The following is a 19,533-nucleotide window of genomic DNA, read 5'->3' as shown; positions in this document are numbered from 1 at the left end:
AGGGCCATGACGGCTTGCCAACATTAGTGGCTTAGTGGAAAGTGGCTTACCAAAATTTTTATATATTTTGTCTGGTAAACTAAGCAAACGAATAGGTGATGTAAAGGTAAACTACGCAGCCTACAAATGCACCATATTTATCATCCAGTATCAGCCACTGTGATAAATCTAGTCTAAGCTTATACTATTAGTGAATCTGTGTTATCATACCAATTTCTTTAACCACTTTCTGACCGCCCATAGACTATAAACGTCCGGGAAGTGGTTGCCTAGTTCTGACAGGACGTACTGGTATGTCCAATCAGAACACAGCAGCTGCACGGAGGTCGTGCAGCTGCTGAAGCTGGGAGCCGGCTGTAGGCAGGGAAGGTTTATTCCCATCCCTGCCGTCTCGATCGCTGTGTATACAGCGCTCAATGAGCGCTGTATACACGGCTATAGGCGCCGCCATGATGCGGCCGCCCTCTGACCCGGCAGTCATGTGATCCGCCAGGCTCAGCGTCTTACAAGAGCTGCTGGGTCCTACAAGAGCCAGATCAGCTCTGTAAGTGTAAAGAACAGTGTGCAGGAGGCTGTATTCCTCCTGTAATTGAGGCTAAATGTACCAGCCCCAGTTATAGGAGAAATCAGCCTCCAGTACAAAAAAAAAAAAAAAAAAGATGTTCCCAAAGATCTCTTATGACCTTATGGGGACACAATCTGAAAAAAAAAAAATATATATATTATAAAAAAGTTAAAAGAAATTAAAATAAAATTATTAAAATAAATAAAAAAAATAATACGCTAATAAATAGCCGTTATTAAAGGTTATAGCCCCACCCCCGACATCACCATACAAAATAAAAATTACCGTAATGGAGAGGAAACATTTTATAAAGTTTTTCAGTAGCACTTTGTGTTATTAAATAAAAAATAAAGTGAAAACCAGACACAATTTCCCTCCTATTATGTTTATATTTTCCCGAATATAAAAAAAAATTAAAACACATTTGAAAATAAAAACAACATAAAAATAAATCCCTATGTGTCTGCGAAAAAAGATGCAAAAATTAGTTGACTGAGACATATGAGAAAAATGTTACAGCCCTCAAAACCGCACATACAAAAAACCCCAAAAATGTGTCTGGTCCTGGACCACAAACTGGCCCGGTACTGAAGTAGTTAAGAAAAGTAGTCAATGGGAAATACATTAAACTCTGTTGCATATAGTTGTCTAAGTCCAAGCCATATGGACAGATTTTGGGAGATTATTTCTGTACAGAGTGAACCAGTTTTCCTATCTATTTGAAGACTGCCTACATTTTTTGACTTTCGTTTATGTAATAAATTGATAGAGCAGGTGAAGGCTATATACTCTATCCACTGGTTCTGGATTGTCCATTGACTATATAAGTCCGAGCAGTCCACTCTTAACCCTGCAAGCATGTACTCATGAAAAATTGTTCAACTGAAGAATCGGGGAACTGGCTGTTACTACATCTATATGTCCCATAGAGAAGGCAGTGGTGATGTAGACAGTGCTCAATGTCACACCCACATAACAGGTTCTAATCTCGCCCTCAGCGACACAACACTATGTGTCAGCTACATAAAACTTGTAAAAAAAAAAAACAACTTTCAACATTTTTTTGTTTACATTTACATTGGAATAACCTGACCGATAAAAAATGTTAGAATCCTCAAAACGGCATATACAAAAAAGCCCCAAATGTGCCCGAAAACCCAGGAAAATTCCAGCGCTTAAGTAGTTAAAGAAAAATGTAGGTTCCTGTTTTCTTCCTCTTATCTCTTTTCTTATCACTCGCTGCATACAGTGATCTTAATACACAAGAAGTCTATACACATACAGTTCAGTTTACAATGAAGTCTACAGAGATGGAAGGGGGATTAGGAAGACGAGGAAGGTAGAAGACCAAGAGAGACATGAGGCTGTCTACAGCATCTAATGAGTCCCTACTCATAATCCAGCTCTGTTGTGAATGTAAATTGTGACAGTATAATGCAGTATCTCTCTGTAGGCTACCTCCATGAGCTTTCCTCCTCTTTTCCCTCTCCTTTCCATAGACTTTAATTGCCTATAGCTTAAAGGGGTTGTCCCATTACATATAAGCAGGGCCGGCGTCAGCGCACGGCATAGTCGGGCAAGTGCCGGGGCCCACAGAGCCTCTGGGGGCCCCCCGGCACTTGCCCGCCCCAGCACTTGCCTGTCCCGATTTCAGCTCATCGGCGTCCGTTGAGCTGAATACATAGTCGATTAAAGCAGGAGCTGTCAGCTCAGCTCCTGCTTTAAAGCTGCGGCCCGGCTTGCGCGTGTAGGCGCGATGACGTCATCACATTGCGCCTACACACGCAAGCCGGGCCGCAGCTTTAAAGCAGGAGCTGAGCTGACAGCTCCTGCTTTAATCGACTATGTGAATGGAGTGAGAGAGCGGAGAGAGGAGCGTCGGGGGAGCGATGGAAGGTGAGTGTGTTTGTTTTGTATTAAATATTAAGGTGGAACATAATGAAGGGGGCCCATGAAACTGGGGGGCAAATGACGGGGAGGTGGGGAACGGCATGACACTGGGGAAGATGAAGAGGGTGGGGAGAGAACGGCATGAAACTGGGGACAGAGATGGAGGGGGCCCAATGAAACTGGGGGGCAAAATAAGGGGAGGGGGGGAATGGCATGACACTGGGGCAGATGGGGGGGTGGAACAGCATGACACTGGGGCAGAGACGGGGGACATGAAACTGTGGGCAGATGAAGGGGGAGAACGTGATGAAACTGGGGACAGAGATGGAGGGGGGGACATGAAACTGGGGGCAGAGGAAGGGTGTATATGAAACTGGGGGGAGAGATGGAGGGGGGGCATATAATTTACGGGTGACTGTAGGAGGATTATACTGTGTGGGAGCACATGATAAAATGAATGAGAATGGGCGGAGTCAACATAAAAGTGGGTGGAGCCAAATTTGCCGCGGCTGGGTTCCTCTGGGATTATTTTCCCTGGGAATGAAGCTCCAGTGGACTTGCGTGACCGATGCTCCATTCATTGTTACATGGCTGCTGGGGATTTCTGTCCTGGCAGCCCTATAGCAGTAAATGGAGTGCCGGTCACACAAGCCCACTGGAGCTTCATTCACAGCATGGCTTCAGGGGAACTTTGGGTCCCTTGGTCTCCTGCTCGCTGGGGTCCCAATGGCCGGACCTTCAATGATCTGTCACTTATCTCCGATCCTATGGAGAAGTGATGCGTGTCTGTAATGAGAAAAAACACTTTAAACCCCTGAACAGAATATTATTTTAGGATTTTATCTGATGCAGAAGGAGGCAAAAAAGTGAAAAAATAGGCATTCTTCAAAAAATATTAAATATTACAAATTTTACTATTATCACCTACACTATTGAGTTATGAATAAATGTAAGTTTACCTTAGTCTCCCTGTAGCCTCTTTCCGAAAAATATTTTTAACCTTCCAGCCAATATACAGTATATAACAGCGATACAATGTTTCTGTAATAGATGTTTTTGTAAATCTATCTCAAGTCTAATCTATTTTTCTATTATCCATTATTAACCCTCTGCACACCTTTCATAGACGACTTGTCCTGAGCCTACCGCACCTGTTACCAAAAATGTGCTGAGAAATACCGTACTGTACTGTGTGAGCAGCTATTATAGCGCAGCAGCCGCACCCTGTAAATTATGGACCCGACCAGTCTGTTTACTTTTATAAGAAACCATTTGCAAGATTAGTTATAGGAGAATGGTTGCTCTTTGTACGACTATAAAAGTCATGTGTTATATTACGTAATAAAAAAAACGTCTACAATGGGTTGGGGCAATATTGCAATTGACTTTGTCAAAGAAGTCGGGGACCAGAAACTGGTTTTCCATGTAAAGCGCAGCATAAAATTTATTTGTCCTCGTCCTCATGTCTACAGTTATTGAATATTCTTCCAGCCCTATCTAATAATTGGGATGTAATTCTCTCCGCAGCCGCGTTACAAGCACTGAAAAGAAAGAAGAGACTGGAGAAGCAGCTAACCCAGATAGATGGGACGCTATCCACCATTGAGTTCCAGAGAGAAGCTCTCGAGAATTCCCACACCAACACAGAGGTTTTGAAAAATATGGGTTATGCCGCCAAAGCCATGAAAACAATCCATAAAAACATGTAAGTAAGACCTGTACATGCTCAGCATTAAAGGGGATGTCTGGGCTTAAAGAGGACCTTTCACCATCTGGGGCACATGCGGTTTTATACACCGCTAGAAAGTGACAGTGACAGTGCACTGAATTCAGCAACTATCGGCTTTCCCGTTCTGTGCCCCTGATGAAGAGCTATCGGTGCCGGTACCGTAACTCTTCACTGTCAGTCAGGCCCTTCCTCACATCAGCGTCTATAGCGCTGTACTGTGGGAGCTTTCGTTGCTTACCGCCCAGCGATGACGCAGTATGGACAAGAGGCAGCTTTGGGATTCCTTCATTGTTCCGTGCCTGGTAGCCACTGTACCCCATATAGCTATGCTCCTGTTGTTTATGTAATGAAAGGTTATACAGTCCTCCAACATACTTTATGAAATAATTCCTATTTTTTTTTTATCTCTGTTTGCTGTCCTTCATTATTTATTTCCAGTGGATAAAAAAAAAAACAACAGTTTATGGTCATGTGATGTACAGTCCATGGTCATGTGATATACAGTCCATGGTCATGTGATATACATCACATGATCATGGACTGTACATCACATGATCATAGACTGTACATCACATGACCATGGACTGTACATCACATGACCATAGACTGTACATCACATGACCATGGACTGATCTTTACCCATTGGAATTAAACAATGAATAACAGCAAGCAGAGATCTAGAAAAGTGTGAGGAACTGATACAGAAAGTATATTACAGAACTGGATAATTTTCCATTATACAAACAATAACATGTATGTGGCGAAACTGGACAACCCCTTTAAGGGACTGGTGGGAAATTGTATAAAATAATAAGAGCCTCCGCTGCTGGACTCAGTGGTCTTATTGAGCCTAGTGGTCCTTAGCGTCTTACCTTTCCATCCTCCATAGGGTGAACCATGGACACCTATAGAAGGGGCTTTGTACTTCTTGAGGTTCTCAGCCAGCACTTGACTTGTACTTCACTGAAGTAGTTACTTGTATCCTGACTTTTAGCTCATTTACAGCATCCTAGACATAAAAGTCTAATAATTGCCTCTGTAACCATATTCAATAAACCCGCAGGAGCGACTGTAGCAAGTCTTCAGCATTTTGTGGGAATTTTCGACTATGTTAGCCGCGCTTTCAATCATCTCCGACAATGTCTGCAATTGTGATGTATCTGCTTTGTGTTCGCTATGAACCTTATGCGGCATATTGATATACACGATGTTCTCTGAGTCATCCTATAAAATATCTCTTAACTCGCTCATTGTTCTTTCCGATCGCTCTGCAGAATACAGATAGCACAGAACTCACAGCGAGTGCAAGGTATTGATTCATGTCTGAGAAATAAAAGCTCTCTATTGTGCTCTTACCAGTAAAGACGGCATAATTCATGGCGCGGCCAATGACAGAATTCGCGGTTTAATTAAGGACATGTTCATTCTCAATGGACACCAGCAATAGAAGCTCTAACTGCGACTGGAAGTTTCTTTTCTAGATATTTTATAGCATTATATTTCTTTATAACATGTGAAATGTTGTTACCTGCAGGGATCTGGATAAGATTGATGATTTGATGCAGGACATCACCGAACAACAGGATGTAGCGCAAGAAATCTCAAATGCCATTTCTAACCCCGCTGGTTTTGGTGAAGAGTTTGATGAGGTAATTGCCGGTAACAAAGTTTGGGATTTGCAGTGTTCTGTTATTCGGGTTTTATATATATATATATATATATATATATATATATATATATATATATATATATAGCTATTTTATTGCATGGGATTGTGCTATTATGTGTTTCATGTGATACAATATTTTGCATGTCTGGTAGTGCAGGTAAATCTCCACTAGTGGGAGCCAGATACATCTAGGACCTGTATAAATATTTATTTTCTTACTAGTATAACACCGACATGTTCCGTGGCGCTTTACGGATATTGTCAATCACTTGTTAATACAGGGCGCACAAATCTACAGTGGGTATGGAAAGTATTCAGAGCCCATTTTTCACTCTTTGTTTTATTGCAGCCATTTGCTAAAAGCAAAAAAAGTTGATTTTATTTCCCATTAATGGACACTCAGCACCCAATCTTGACAGATAAAAACCAGAAATGTAGATATTTTTGCAAAAGAAAAATTGAAATATCACATGATCATAACTATACTCACTGTACATGCCCTATCAGTATGCCTTTGGAGCACCCCCTAGTGACCGCTGCAGACAACCAGAATTTTATCACTGGTTTGCTTGAAACATAGCATTCTGCTTGCACTATCCGATCTGCAGGCAGCATGTTATAGAGCAGGAGGAACAGACTAGATTGATATATAGGTTACTAAGAAAAGATTCAGTATAACAGGTCATTTACCCATTAGAATCTTAGTACACTGAAGTCCAGGAGGCGGAGCTATGAGTGATTAACAGCCTCCCCTTCATGACTGTGCATAGAGATAGCTGTCAATCACTCATAGCTCCGCCTCCTGGACTCCTCAGTGTAGAAAGAGCAGAGATTACAATGGATAAATGACTGGTTTACTGAATCTTCTGTTAGTAACCTATATATCAATCTATTCTGCTCCACCTGCTCAATAATATGTTGCTTGTAGACTAGACAGTATTCTACATTTGACAGCTTCTTTAACAGCATGATAGCATTTGGTGCAAACATGGGAAATGGATTCCCATATAAATATTAGGAAAAAACACTATCTGAAGTCTCCCTGAAATTTAGTATTAAATGCAGGCTCAACCCTACAGAAACTTTAAAAAAAAAAATATATATATATATATATATATATATACCGTATATATATATATATATGTGTGTGTGTGCTATATATATATATATATATTTTACATTTTATCAGGGGGAGAAGGGGGTCCAAAATTAAAAATAGCAAATTCCTTTTGCATTGAAGCATTTGGGTCCTGGGGGAACAGAGGACTGTGCAGAACAATACTTATTTCCCATAGATACTAGCAGCAGGTGCTCGGCTCTTATATGAGGTCACTGTAAAGATCTGGATCTCTGCAACGTTGCCAGCACTCACACATATTATGATATATTCAACCTGTGCTATTTGATACTGATTTTGAAGCAGATTCCGCCTCAAAATCAGCCTCCCATTGTTTTCAATGGGCGACAATGATAAATTCTGAAAGAAGAAGTGTCCTGCTCGCTCTTGCCAGGGATTCCATGGCTGATTCACACACAGAACCTGCGGTGCGAGTCTCTCACTGACTCTATCTGAGTCTCAAATTCTCCAAATTTCTCCATATGAACCTGCCTTTAAAAGACAATGATTGCTGCGGGCCTTGGATACATAGCACAAATACGCTCATAGTAATGGATACACAATTAATAAATCCATCATGTTTGAGAAACCCATCCCATTCTATTACATAACCATTGATAGGAGGCGTCTGCTATTTGTGCTGTGTTAGAATATTGCACAATGTACCAGGTTGCTTAGCGTTACATAAGCCGCCTACTATATATAACTACTATATATAATGCGCCATAGAGAAGTCACGGAAGTTTTTGATTCTTGCAGGATGAGTTATTGGCAGAATTAGAAGAACTGGAACAAGAAGATCTCAACAGTCATATGGCCAACGTCAGGTTACCGAGTGTGCCGTCCACAAAACTGCCATCCAGACCAGGTAACCAGAGATGGAAATATTACTCAGATACACAGTACAGAAGATATACACTTACAAATAGGAACATTGTCCATTGTCCTCATGTACACACCTTGCTTGTCTGTTACTTGGGAACAATGGTAAGAGATATCAATGTATATGAGTTTTTTGGAGCAATGAGGGCTTTGCCATTGCTCCAAAGAGGTCAAAGGGAACACCCATATTGTTTTCAAAAGAGCTCATTTTTAGAGATGAATGAACACTGTTTGGAACAGCACGCTCCCATAGAAATGAATGGACGTAGCCGGCACGCGGGGGGTTAAGTGGCCGGCCACCGGCAAAGTGTACGTGCCAGCTGCTTCCATTCATTTCTATGGGAGCGTGCTGTTTGGAACGGCTGATCCGAACAGTGTTCGCTCATCTCTACTCATTTTCATTTTGAAAAAAACAGCAATAGAGTCCCCATTTCACCAGACACAGTTTAGTTGAGGTGGCCCTAACCTATCTATCTGCAGGGCGGGGATGATATGCTTGTTCCTTGTGATAGACTCCCCTTACACAACATAACAGAGAAGCACATGCTAAAAATTCTTCTGCTAACAATTTACTCATTTATGTCAGCAGCGGCGGCATCGACAAGGAAGAGGGTGGAAGACGATGATGACATGAAGATGTTGGCGGCCTGGGCTACCTAGTCAGGAACTAGCTAAGCCAGCGATCCCCAACCAGTGGCCGGTGAGCCACATGTTCCTGCTGCACTTGACTTCCTAGCTGGTGAAACTTGCTGATACTATTGTGGATCAATGGCTTCAAGCTGCAGACCATATCATTGTCACTTGGCTTTTGGCTCAGGAAGGTGTTATGGGTATAACCGGGACTGACAAACTGGATATTACAGCAAAAAAATATCAGAGCCGCAATTTTCACGTTTCACATTGACATCTATTTCATTATTACCATTTGTTTTCTTCGGTAAATTTTTAATACCTGTATTTGCTATCAGTCAAATGTACAAAGTGACTCCGGTGATAGGACAGGTTGGGGACCTCTGCTGTATACGGAATGTACAAATGTGTAAATGCTATGATAAACGTTACCTATATAGATATTATGTGTGGTTTCCTACTGCAGCTCAGGGATAGTGGGGATGTGAAATCTACCCTGATTTTATATATATATATATATATATATATATATATATATATATATATATAGACATACATATATACTAAGACTGCAATTGATTCTTTGCACTAATTCTCATTCAAAATAGGAAAAATGACATTATATATGTTGTAAATGAGTAAAAGACTGTAATATACTTGGCCATTCCATTGTAGGGTTATCTGCTCTCTATTGTTTGGTGGTTTTAATAAAATACTGTTGTACTTACAGTTTAATATTTATAGTGTATTACATGTAATGAACTACAATCCTCAGCATACTTAGTTATAGTTTTACAATAGTTGGTGAGCACTACCGGAACTATATATACTGTACGTGTATGTGATCATTTTATATTCACCTTTATGTAATGTTCTGATTATTTTCACAAAAGTACACCAGGAGACATACCTCATGTAACCACCAGATGGCATTACTATCATTGGCTGTGAAGTCTGCCCTGTATATACATTTGTTTTTAAAGTGTATCTGTTAGAAATGAGCGAGTAGTGAAATATTCAATATTCGTTTCAAGTAGCCCCTCGATATTCGACTATTTGATTGAATATCGAATCCCATTATAGTCTATGGGGAAAGAAAAATGCTTCGTTTCAGGGGAAACCCAAATTCGACTAAGGATAATCACCAAGTCCACAATGACACCTCAGCAAATGATGCCAACACCTCTGGAATGCAACTGGGACAGCTGGGGAAGCATGTCTGGGGGCATCTAACACACCCAAGCCCAGTGGCGTAACTACCGGGGTAGCAGTGGTAGTAGCTGCCACAGGGCCTGGGACATTAGGGGGCCCGGTGACAGCTGCATTTTTTTCTTTTTTTTTAATAGGCTGTTACCGGCTGGAGTTACTCCAACCGGTAACGGGCCCTATTTACTTACCGATCCTGGCTGGTAAGTGACACCGCGGGCCCCACAAAGACTATCATTATACTTGGGGGTCTTTGCAGACCTCCGAGTATAATGATCGGAAGCCTGAGAGAGGTAAGAAACATAAAAAACACTGTTACTTACCTCGCCACGATCCGGGCAGGCTTCAGGCCTAGCTATCTGACTTCTCTGACATCACATGAACCAGGTCTGCGTCCCGGGTCATGTGACGTCCAACGTCATTGAAGAAGGACGACAGCGGAGGACTGCAGCGGAGACAGGGGACAGGTAAGTAACAGTGGTTTTTTAATGTTTTTATTTCCCCTGGGTTTCTGATTATTATACTCTGGGGTCTGAAAAGACCCCAGAGTATAATAATTGTTTATAGGTGCCCACAGTGGAGCATAATACTGAGTGCAGGGGCGACTATGGGACATAATACTGTGTGCAGGGGCCACTGAGGGACATAATACTGTGTGCAGGGGCCACTAAGGGACATAATACTGTGTGCAGTGGTCACTGAGGGACATAATACTGTGTGCAGGGGCCACTATGGAGCATAATACTGTGTGCAGTGGTCACTGCGGGACATAATACTGTGTGCAGGGGCCACTATGGAGCATAATACTGTGTGCAGGTGTAGTGTTGTAGTGAGGATGCAGGTCTTCTGGAATAAGTCCACTATGAGATGGTTACTCTTGTAGATCAGAACACTTTATTCCATGCTTCCATCATGGCTCCCTGTCTAACAACTCCTCCCCCTCAGCTCAGCTCCTCCTCCATTACTACCTCACTGTTGCTAGGCAGACAAAGCAGAATAAGTAAGCAGAACAGAACATACAGTACTTACTTATAACAACATCACATCTCTCCCCTTCTTATAAAAAAAAATAAAATAAAATGCAAACATTATAAATGAACAATAAATAAAAGGTCCGAACTGAAAAGAAAATTTTACTGCAGAACATAGTCCCTGAGGTGCGTTGGTGGCCTTCGACTCATCCTTGTCGGGTAGCGTTGAGACATTTCGTTATCAGAAACAGTCTGTGAATTTTCGGTATCTCTTGTTGGTGTTGCTGAACCAGTTGTACCTGGTGAAATTTCCTCATCATCTGTCTCCTTTGCACTTGCTCCTGGGTTGTAGTCACAAAGCTTTTTAAAATGGGAGACATTTCGTGTCACTTGATGACCCTGGCGTTGAGCAGTAACCATGGTACCTTTGACGTGTGTGACTTGAAAGGGTTCTGGATGATAAGGGGATGATAACTTGTCACTGGGTCTCAGCCTTTTAACAAGGACCCAGTCTCCCACATCCAGCTGTTTGAAGCAACAACTTCTCTTATCTGCATATCTTTTCATCCTGCCTTTGGCAAGGGAATCATTGAGGACCAATGGAGTCTGGACGTGAACTACTGGGATGTTTGGAAGCTTAATGCGCAAAGGCCTGCCGAAAAGCGCAGTCGCTGGCGGAGTTCCTGTAGTAGAGTGCGGGGTGGCTCTGTACTGTCTAAGGAATCTGTACAATTCTTGCTGCAAATCCTTGTGTTCCATGGTAGCAATCCGAAGAGTTTTGTTGATTGATTGCATGAAGCGCTCCACTTCACCATTGGCTTGAGGCCAGTAAGGAGTTATTTTCCTGTGGTTAAAACCAAGATAAGTTGCAAAAGACTGAAAATCTGCACTATTGAAAGGTGGCCCATTGTCAGTCTTCACTGTTTCAGGTATGCCATATGCAGAGAAGATTTTGTCCAGTTTTGGTATGACAGCTCTTGCAGAGGTGGTGGAAACGGGTCAATGACTGGAAACCTAGAAAAATCATCTATGACAACCAGTAAATAGGAATGATCTGGCAAAGTGCAGAAATCAACACTCACAGCAGTCCATGGATTGTCTGGCAGAGGTGTCATTTGTACTGGTGCTCGGCTATGGTCCACCGTAGTTGCTTGGCAAGGTATACATGTGGCAATAAGTGCTTCCACTTGTTTATCTAGTCCAGGAAACCATACTTTCTCCCTAAGTAATTGCTTTGTTTTAACTATACCTTGATGGGCCTCATGGGCCAGATCGATCACTCTACTCTGAAGTTTCTGAGGAATGACCAGGCGGTTGTCACGTAGTAGTATGTTTGAGTCAGATACAGAAAGAGAGTGTCTTGCATTAAAGAAGGCCTGTAAATATGCTGTTTGGCCCTGCGGTTGAAGACGAGTCTCAGCTAGAAAAGAGTTCCAGTTCTTAGACCGAACAGTGTCAATTACCAACTGAAGTTGGGGATCAGAATCCACCGCATGTTTAATTTCTTCGAGGGTCATTGCTCTTGGCACAGAGTGTGTAACAATGAAATTTACATGCTCCTCAGCTAAGACAGTGGCAGGCAAGTCATCTTTGGTAGACTGTGGTGAAGGGTGTCTTGAAAAATAGTCTGCAGGGTTCCCAGCTCCTGCCTCATATCTCAAGTGAAAGCGATAGTTCTGCAGGCGGAGTAGCCAGCGTTCAAGTCGTGGGGGTGGCTTTGATGAATGTTTATTGAAGATTGGAATGAGTGGTTTATGATCACTGACCACTGTGAATGGACGACCAAAGAGGTAAAGATGAAAATGAAGGCATCCCCATACAACTGCGAGAGCTTCCCTCTCAGTTTGAGAATAGCGCTGTTCCGTTTCTGTTAAAGCCTTGCTCGCATAGGAGACTGTGGAGATACTGCCAGTTTTGGACACCTGAGTTAAAATTGCACCAAGGCCTACAGGACTGGCATCCACAATGAGCTCAGTAGACTTTAGTGGGTCAAAATAGGCCATGACCGTGTCACTAGAAAGACTGGACTTTAGTGTGTCAAATGCTGATTGATGTTCAACTGTCCATGACCAAGGAGTATCCTTTTTAGTGAGTTGTCGTAGGGGTTCAGAAACAGTAGCCAGATCAGGTATGAATCGTCCACAGTATGTGACCAGACCAAGAAAACTTCGAACATCTGAGACATTTTGTGGCTGGCTAGCAGAGGTTATGGCTGCTACTTTCTCAGGGTCTGCAGAAACACCATTTTCAGAAAAAATGTAGCCAAAAAAATTCAATGACGTCTTGTTGAACTCGCATTTTGATGGATTAACAGTTAAATTGCAGGTCTGCAGTCTCTGAAAGACTTGTTCTAGGTGATTGTCATGTTCCTCTTGGGTTGTGCCAAAGATAAGGATGTCATCACTAACATTGAGGACTCCAGGTATTCCTGAAAGAACCTGCCTGATAACATTCTGAAAGATTTCTGCAGCCGATGAAATGCCAAAATTCAGCCTCTTGAACCTTCTTAGACCGACATGAGTGCTAAAAGTTGTGATATATCTGGAGTCTGGATGCAATTCAAGCTGATGATAACCAGATTTTAGATCAATTTTTGAGAATACTTTTGCACCATTTAGATCTGTGAGAATATCATCAATGGTAGGTGTAATGTGCCTTTCTCTTTGAATGGCTCGATTGGCATGTCGCATATCCACACATAACCTGATTTTACCAGGCTGCTTAGGTTTAGGCGCAACAACAATTGGTGAGACCCAGGGAGTTGGGCCCTCGACACGTTCAATAACATCATCTGTCTCAAGGTCTTGTAGCTCTTTCTCCACTAGCTTGCGGACATGGAATGGGATGCGCCTGTGAGGTTGAACTGACGGCTGTACTGACTGGTCAATGTGTAATTTCACTTGAAAGTCTTTCAGCTTTCCTATGCCTTGAAAGAGTTGAGGATATTTCTGCATAACATTTTGGACAGAAGAGTGTGTTACGCTGTTTGCCAGTTTCACTAGGCCCAGAGATACCGCACTATTGCAGCTCAGAAGAGTGTCTGCAGAACACTCCACTACATAGAAAGTGTCCGTGATGGATTTCCCTTCAGCCGTTAGTAATGCCTGAAATTTGCCACATAGGGGTAATGCAGTAGCTGAACCATAAGGATATATCTTCAGGTTAGTACATTGCAAAGCAGGTTTGTTCTTTAGCTGGCTATAAGTGGCATGACTAATAACATTGACAGACGCCCCTGTGTCTACCAGTGTCTCCACCGGATTGCCATGTATTAAGATGACTTGTTTGGGATTAGACATTGCATGCACATTGCGAGACCCCTCAGTCACTGAGAATAAGTAGGTGCTGCAGGGCTCATCAGCAGGGGACACTGACTGCACTGCATGAACTTTCTGTGGCAAGGCTTGTTTAGCAGAGAGAGAAGATTGTGATTTTGATCTGCAGACTTTTGCAAAGTGATTTTGTTTCCCACAGTTATGACAAGTTACTCCCTTTGCTGGGCATGGTTTCTGATGAGGATAAGGACCTCCACAGTTGTAGCAGGTTGCAGCCTGTGTGTGAGGCACATGTGGCTTCTGAGTGAGCTTTGCTACAGAAGATGGCTGCTCTGGTATACAGTCTGTGTTCTCTATAAGTTTAGCTTGATTCTCTGCTGCATCATGAATACGTGCAATGTCCAGTAGCTTTGTTAAAGTCATGGTGGGATCTCTGAGTGCTTGTCTCCTTAACTTAGAGGACACACAACCTTGTATGATTTGCATCAGAATTTCCTTGTCTATATCTGCAAATTCACAGTAAGCTGCAAGTTGTCTTAAGCGGACATGATATTCATCAATGGTTTCTGTTGCTGACTGTTTTGACTGTCTAAACTTGAAAATTTCAAAAGCTGCATTTATGTATGGAGAGAAATGCTTAGTTAGTGCTGCTTTGCTTAGCTCATAGTCACTGTCCTCCCCTGTATTGGGCAGAGTTGTGAAGATATCATAGACTTGCTCCCCTGCATAGTGTAATAACATGGCTTTCTTTCTTGCATTATCAGTAATGTTCATTGCTTGCAGGAATATCTCAAAGCGTTTCAGCCATTTATTCCAGCATGCTGCTAAGTTTGCTTGGGGCTGGTGCACATCAAATACAGCAAAGGAGGGTAAGCAGGCCATGGCTGGTGCTAGGATTGCAGTCTTGCAAACAGTTTTCTGTAGCAGTGAAATACCTTTAGCTGATGATTCTTAATCCTCGTCGCCAATTGTAGTGTTGTAGTGAGGATGCAGGTCTTCTGGAATAAGTCCATTATGAGATGGTTACTCTTGTAGATCAGAACACTTTATTCCATGCTCCATCATGGCTCCCTGTCTAACAACTCCTCCCCCTAAGCTCAGCTCCTCCTCCATTACTACCTCACTGTTGCTAGGCAGACAAAGCAGAATAAGTAAGCAGAACAGAACATACAGAACTTACTTATAACAACATCACAGCAGGGGCCACTGAGGGACATAATACTGTGCGCAGGGGCCACTGAGGGACATAATACTGTGTGCAGGGGCCACTATGGGACATAATACTGTGTGCAGTGGTCACTGCGGGACATAATACTGTGTGCAGGGGCCACTATGGAGCATAATACTGTGTGCAGGGGCCACTGAGGGACATAATACTGTGTGCAGGGGCCACTATGGAGCATAATACTGTGTGCAGTGGTCACTGCGGGACATAATACTGTGTTCAGGGGCCACTATGGAGCATAATACTGTGTGCAGTGGTCACTGCGGGACATAATACTGTGTGCAGGGGCCACTATGGAGCATAATACTGTGTGCAGGGGCCACTGAGGGACATAATACTGTGTGCAGGGGCCACTGAGGGACATAATACTGTGTGCAGGGGCCACTATGGAGCATAATACTGTGTGCAGGGGCCACTGAGGGACATAATACTGTGTGCAGGGGCCACTGAGGGACATAATACTGTGTGCAGGGGCCACTATGGGACATAATACTGTGTGCAGTGGTCACTGCGGGACATAATACTGTGTGCAGGGGCCACTATGGGACATAATACTGTGTGCAGTGGTCACTGCGGGACATAATACTGTGTGCAGGGGTCACTATGGAGCATTATACTGTGTGCAGGGGCCACTGAGGGACATAATACTGTGTGCAGGGGCCACTGAGGGACATAATACTGTGTGCAGTGGTCACTGCGGGACATAATACTGTGTGCAGGGGCCACTATGGAGCATAATACTGTGTGCAGTGGTCACTGCGGGACATAATACTGTGTGCAGGGGCCACTATGGAGCATAATACTGTGTGCAGGGGCCACTGAGGGACATAATACTGTGTGCAGGGGCCACTATGGGGATAATACTGTGTGCAGTGGTCACTGCGGGACATAATACTGTGTGCAGGGGTCACTATGGAGCATTATACTGTGTGCAGGGGCCACTGAGGGACATAATACTGTGTGCAGGGGCCACTGAGGGACATAATACTGTGTGCAGTGGTCATTGAGGGACATAATACTGTGTGCAGTGGTCACTGCGGGACATAATACTGTGTGCAGGGGCCACTATGGAGCATAATACTGTGTGCAGTGGTCACTGCGGGACATAATACTGTGTGCAGGGGCCACTATGGAGCATAATACTGTGTGCAGGGGGCACTGAGGGACATAATACTGTGTGCAGGGGCCACTGAGGGACATAATACTATGCGCAGGGGCCACTGAGGGACATAATACTATGCGCAGGGGCCACTGAGGGACATAATACTATGAGCAGGGGCCACTGAGGGACATAATACTATGCGCAGGGGCCACTGAGAGACATAATACTGTGTGCAGGGGCCATTAAGGTACTTAATACTGTGCGCAGGGGCCACTATGCGGCAAAATGGGGCTTTTGGGAAAATTAGTTGCAAAAAGATTGTATATATTGATGGTGTATATACAGATGGTTTATATATACAGATGTTGTATATACACTCTTCAAGCGTGTATCACATTGAAAGCAATAGGTGAAAAAGCCTCCCATTAAGTTCAATGGGTAGCGCGTGTAAGACCGAACCCATTGAAGTCAATGGGATCTGTTTTGAAGTGCCTCACTCTGACACGTGTTTATGTGTCAGATTGAGCGTTGTGTTACTCCGTGGGAAGGGAGCCTTAGTGTAAATACATGGCTGCATAATGTGGTTTCCTTGATGAGCCATATAATTCTGGGGTCGTAGTCATGATGTACTAAATGTAGCACTTCTAGGGAACATGTACAGTGAGGACCAGTGTTTAGCGCAAAGACTATCTGAATATATTATAGTGCATATATAGTCAGTGGTGAACCTAGCCCCTCTGCTGCCTAGGGTGGTCGATCAAAAGACGCCCCCACCCCTCCAGACTGAAGACTGGGGGGAGGGGGGGCGGCACGATTAGGTTTTTTTACTTTTGATCATCCGCATCAGGTAGCAGGGGTAAGGTGTGCGTCTATATATATATTATGTCCCACGGTGGCCTCCTGAAACCTCTATTATGCCCCACAGTTGCCCACCCAACTGTATTATGCTCCACAGCCGCTGTGGGGCATAATAGTGGTTGCAGGGGGCCGCTGCTACTCTTTTTTTAAAGGACCCCCCATTTTTATTACATACCGGTAAAACCGATATGTAAATGAGCCTGTCTGTGCACCCTGGGCGTTCTCTCCAAGCCACCGTTTACCCCCCTGCGTCATACCTTGAAACCGGCCCCTCTTTAGCTTGCGTGCTGAAAATTCCTCCTCCTTTTCCCCTGTAACCGCCACCAGCGTCTCTCATCTCACTCCTGTACATTGAAATCTCAGGCACGCGCAGTAACACTCCCTTCTGAGCGCTACTGCACATGCCCGAGCGCCATTTTCTTGTGGACAGATGAAGAAAGCATGCAAGAAATGGTGATGAGACACTGGAGGCGGTTCCAGGGAGGGAGAAAGAGGAATTTTCGGAGCGCAAGCAAGATGGGGTGGTTTGAAGGTATGACGCAGGGGGTGCGTATAGGTTTCTGTTTGGTGAGTGTCCAAGCAGACTCCCCAAACGGAAACCTGAACGCAGATGTGAACCGGGCCTAAGCATCACATTATAAAATACAATTTTACTATGTATAATGGTAGACATGTATAGAAGCAAATACAGACAGATAGATGGAAAGATAGACAGATAGATAGATAGATAGATAGATAGATAGATAGATAGATAGAGAGATAGATAGATAGTAGATAGAGAGATAGATAGAGTGATGGATAGAGAGAGATAGATAGATAGATAGATAGATAGATAGATAGATAGATAGATAGGAGATAGATAGATAGATAAATAGATAGATAGATAGATAGATAATAGATAGATACATAGAATTCAGCGCACTGTCGGCTTTCCAACAGTATATAGAACTGCCTGTGCCCTGGACCATGAAAGGTTCTCTTTGCCTATGTATTCAGTTCATCGGCGTCTGTCCCGACGACCGAGACCGCGGGACAGGACACCGAAATCGTGAATGTCCCGCGGAAATCGGGACAGTTGGGAGGTATGGATAATATGCAAATGTATATACACACTGAGGGTTAGTGTGTTTACACAGAGACATAACAGCCCTGGCTTTCTCAGAAGGTGAGATAAAAACAGTGTAATATAGTAAGTGAACAAAAATTCATAACAGTCATGAAGCCATGTCATTTACCGGGATACAAAGTAGCCTATATGTTAATCGAGGTTACATTCTATCTATAATCCAAATTTCATTCAAAGCCGTTCAGCCGTTTTTGCGTGATTGAGGAACAAACATCCAAGCATTCACATTTCTAATATTAGTAGGATAGCGGCTCCACCCTACCTCAGTGAGTAATATAATGGACCCCACATGTAATATAATGAATGGAGGAATCCTACAAGTAAGAGACCCCACCCTGAGCACCGCTTTATATGGAGGAGGGGGGTTTTCTCCTTCTGTAGGGTGCGAGTTGGGAGCCAGGGAAATGTCCCCCCTCCTTAGAGAGCCCATAATAAGAGCCAGGGCATGCTGGGCACTAGTTCTCTTGTTGTATATTCTCCCCTGCAGTGTCCTTGGTAGTCCCATACCACCTGAAATGCCCCAATACAATCTATTAGTAGCCTGGCCATGTTGGAACTTGTAGTTCTCCCTGTTTAACTTCTGTACTGCTAATTTTCACTGATACCTCATAATAACCGTCTGGTTATGCTGAGACTTGTAGTCCTCTATTATTCCCCCACCACACAGACACACACACATAGCTACCTGTAATTTCCCCTAATATCCCATAATAAGAGGTTTTTGAGTCATTTTGAAACTTGTAGTTTTAGTCTCTTACAATATCTCCTTGTAATAATGGCTGATATCCCATAAAATAAGACTGGGCATTCTGGGAGTTGTAGTTCCTTACTATAATGTCATCTGATATTAAATAAAAACTCTGAAATTGCTGGGACCTCACCAATATACCTGCTGTATACAATAACATGACCATTGTGACATCACTGCAGCTGTATACTTGCACCACTGACTGTGTAGAACCTTCAGCCGGATGATGTCATCATCATTATGACATCACTGAGGCTACAGAAGGGGCAGCAGTACCTTGGACATTGTCATTTTATTGCTTGGCTCCACATGCGCTTATCTACCTCGTCAGCTCTGTCTAATCTACATAATGAAGACTATCATAGGAAGAATTATTAGAATTATTATAATGATAATGCTAGCCATATGTATAATTAGAATATTAATAAGAATTATAAGAAGATTGATATCAACAATGATAGAAAAAATACAAAAACAGCATCAGGGCACCTTATGGAGGTTCTTGGTGAGGTAAGAGAAGGAGATTTTATCTTTATTTCA

The 19,533-nt window shown here is 43.1% G+C and overlaps 1 protein-coding gene across 2 annotated transcripts in view; it reads left to right on the top strand.

Annotated features, from left to right (window-relative positions):
* Positions 1–9,176, top strand: part of CHMP4C (charged multivesicular body protein 4C) — a 34,718-nt gene extending 25,542 nt beyond the window's left edge. Inside the window, exons 2-5 of one of the 2 annotated variants that reach the window (XM_075272116.1) lie at positions 3,983–4,160; positions 5,719–5,833; positions 7,730–7,838; positions 8,442–9,176. In XM_075272116.1, the coding sequence (XP_075128217.1) occupies positions 3,983–4,160; positions 5,719–5,833; positions 7,730–7,838; positions 8,442–8,512 (473 nt within the window). In that variant the 3' untranslated portion in view covers positions 8,513–9,176. Of the gene's footprint in view, positions 1–3,982; positions 4,161–5,718; positions 5,834–7,729; positions 7,839–8,438 lie in introns of both variants that reach the window. The other variant, XM_075272115.1, reaches the window with a different exon arrangement.
* The last annotated feature ends 10,357 nt before the right edge of the window (positions 9,177–19,533 follow it).

The sequence above is a fragment of the Leptodactylus fuscus genome, chromosome 4, assembly GCF_031893055.1.
Source record: "Leptodactylus fuscus isolate aLepFus1 chromosome 4, aLepFus1.hap2, whole genome shotgun sequence".
Lineage (NCBI taxonomy): Eukaryota > Metazoa > Chordata > Amphibia > Anura > Leptodactylidae > Leptodactylus > Leptodactylus fuscus.
This window is presented reverse-complemented; position numbering and strand designations above follow the sequence as displayed.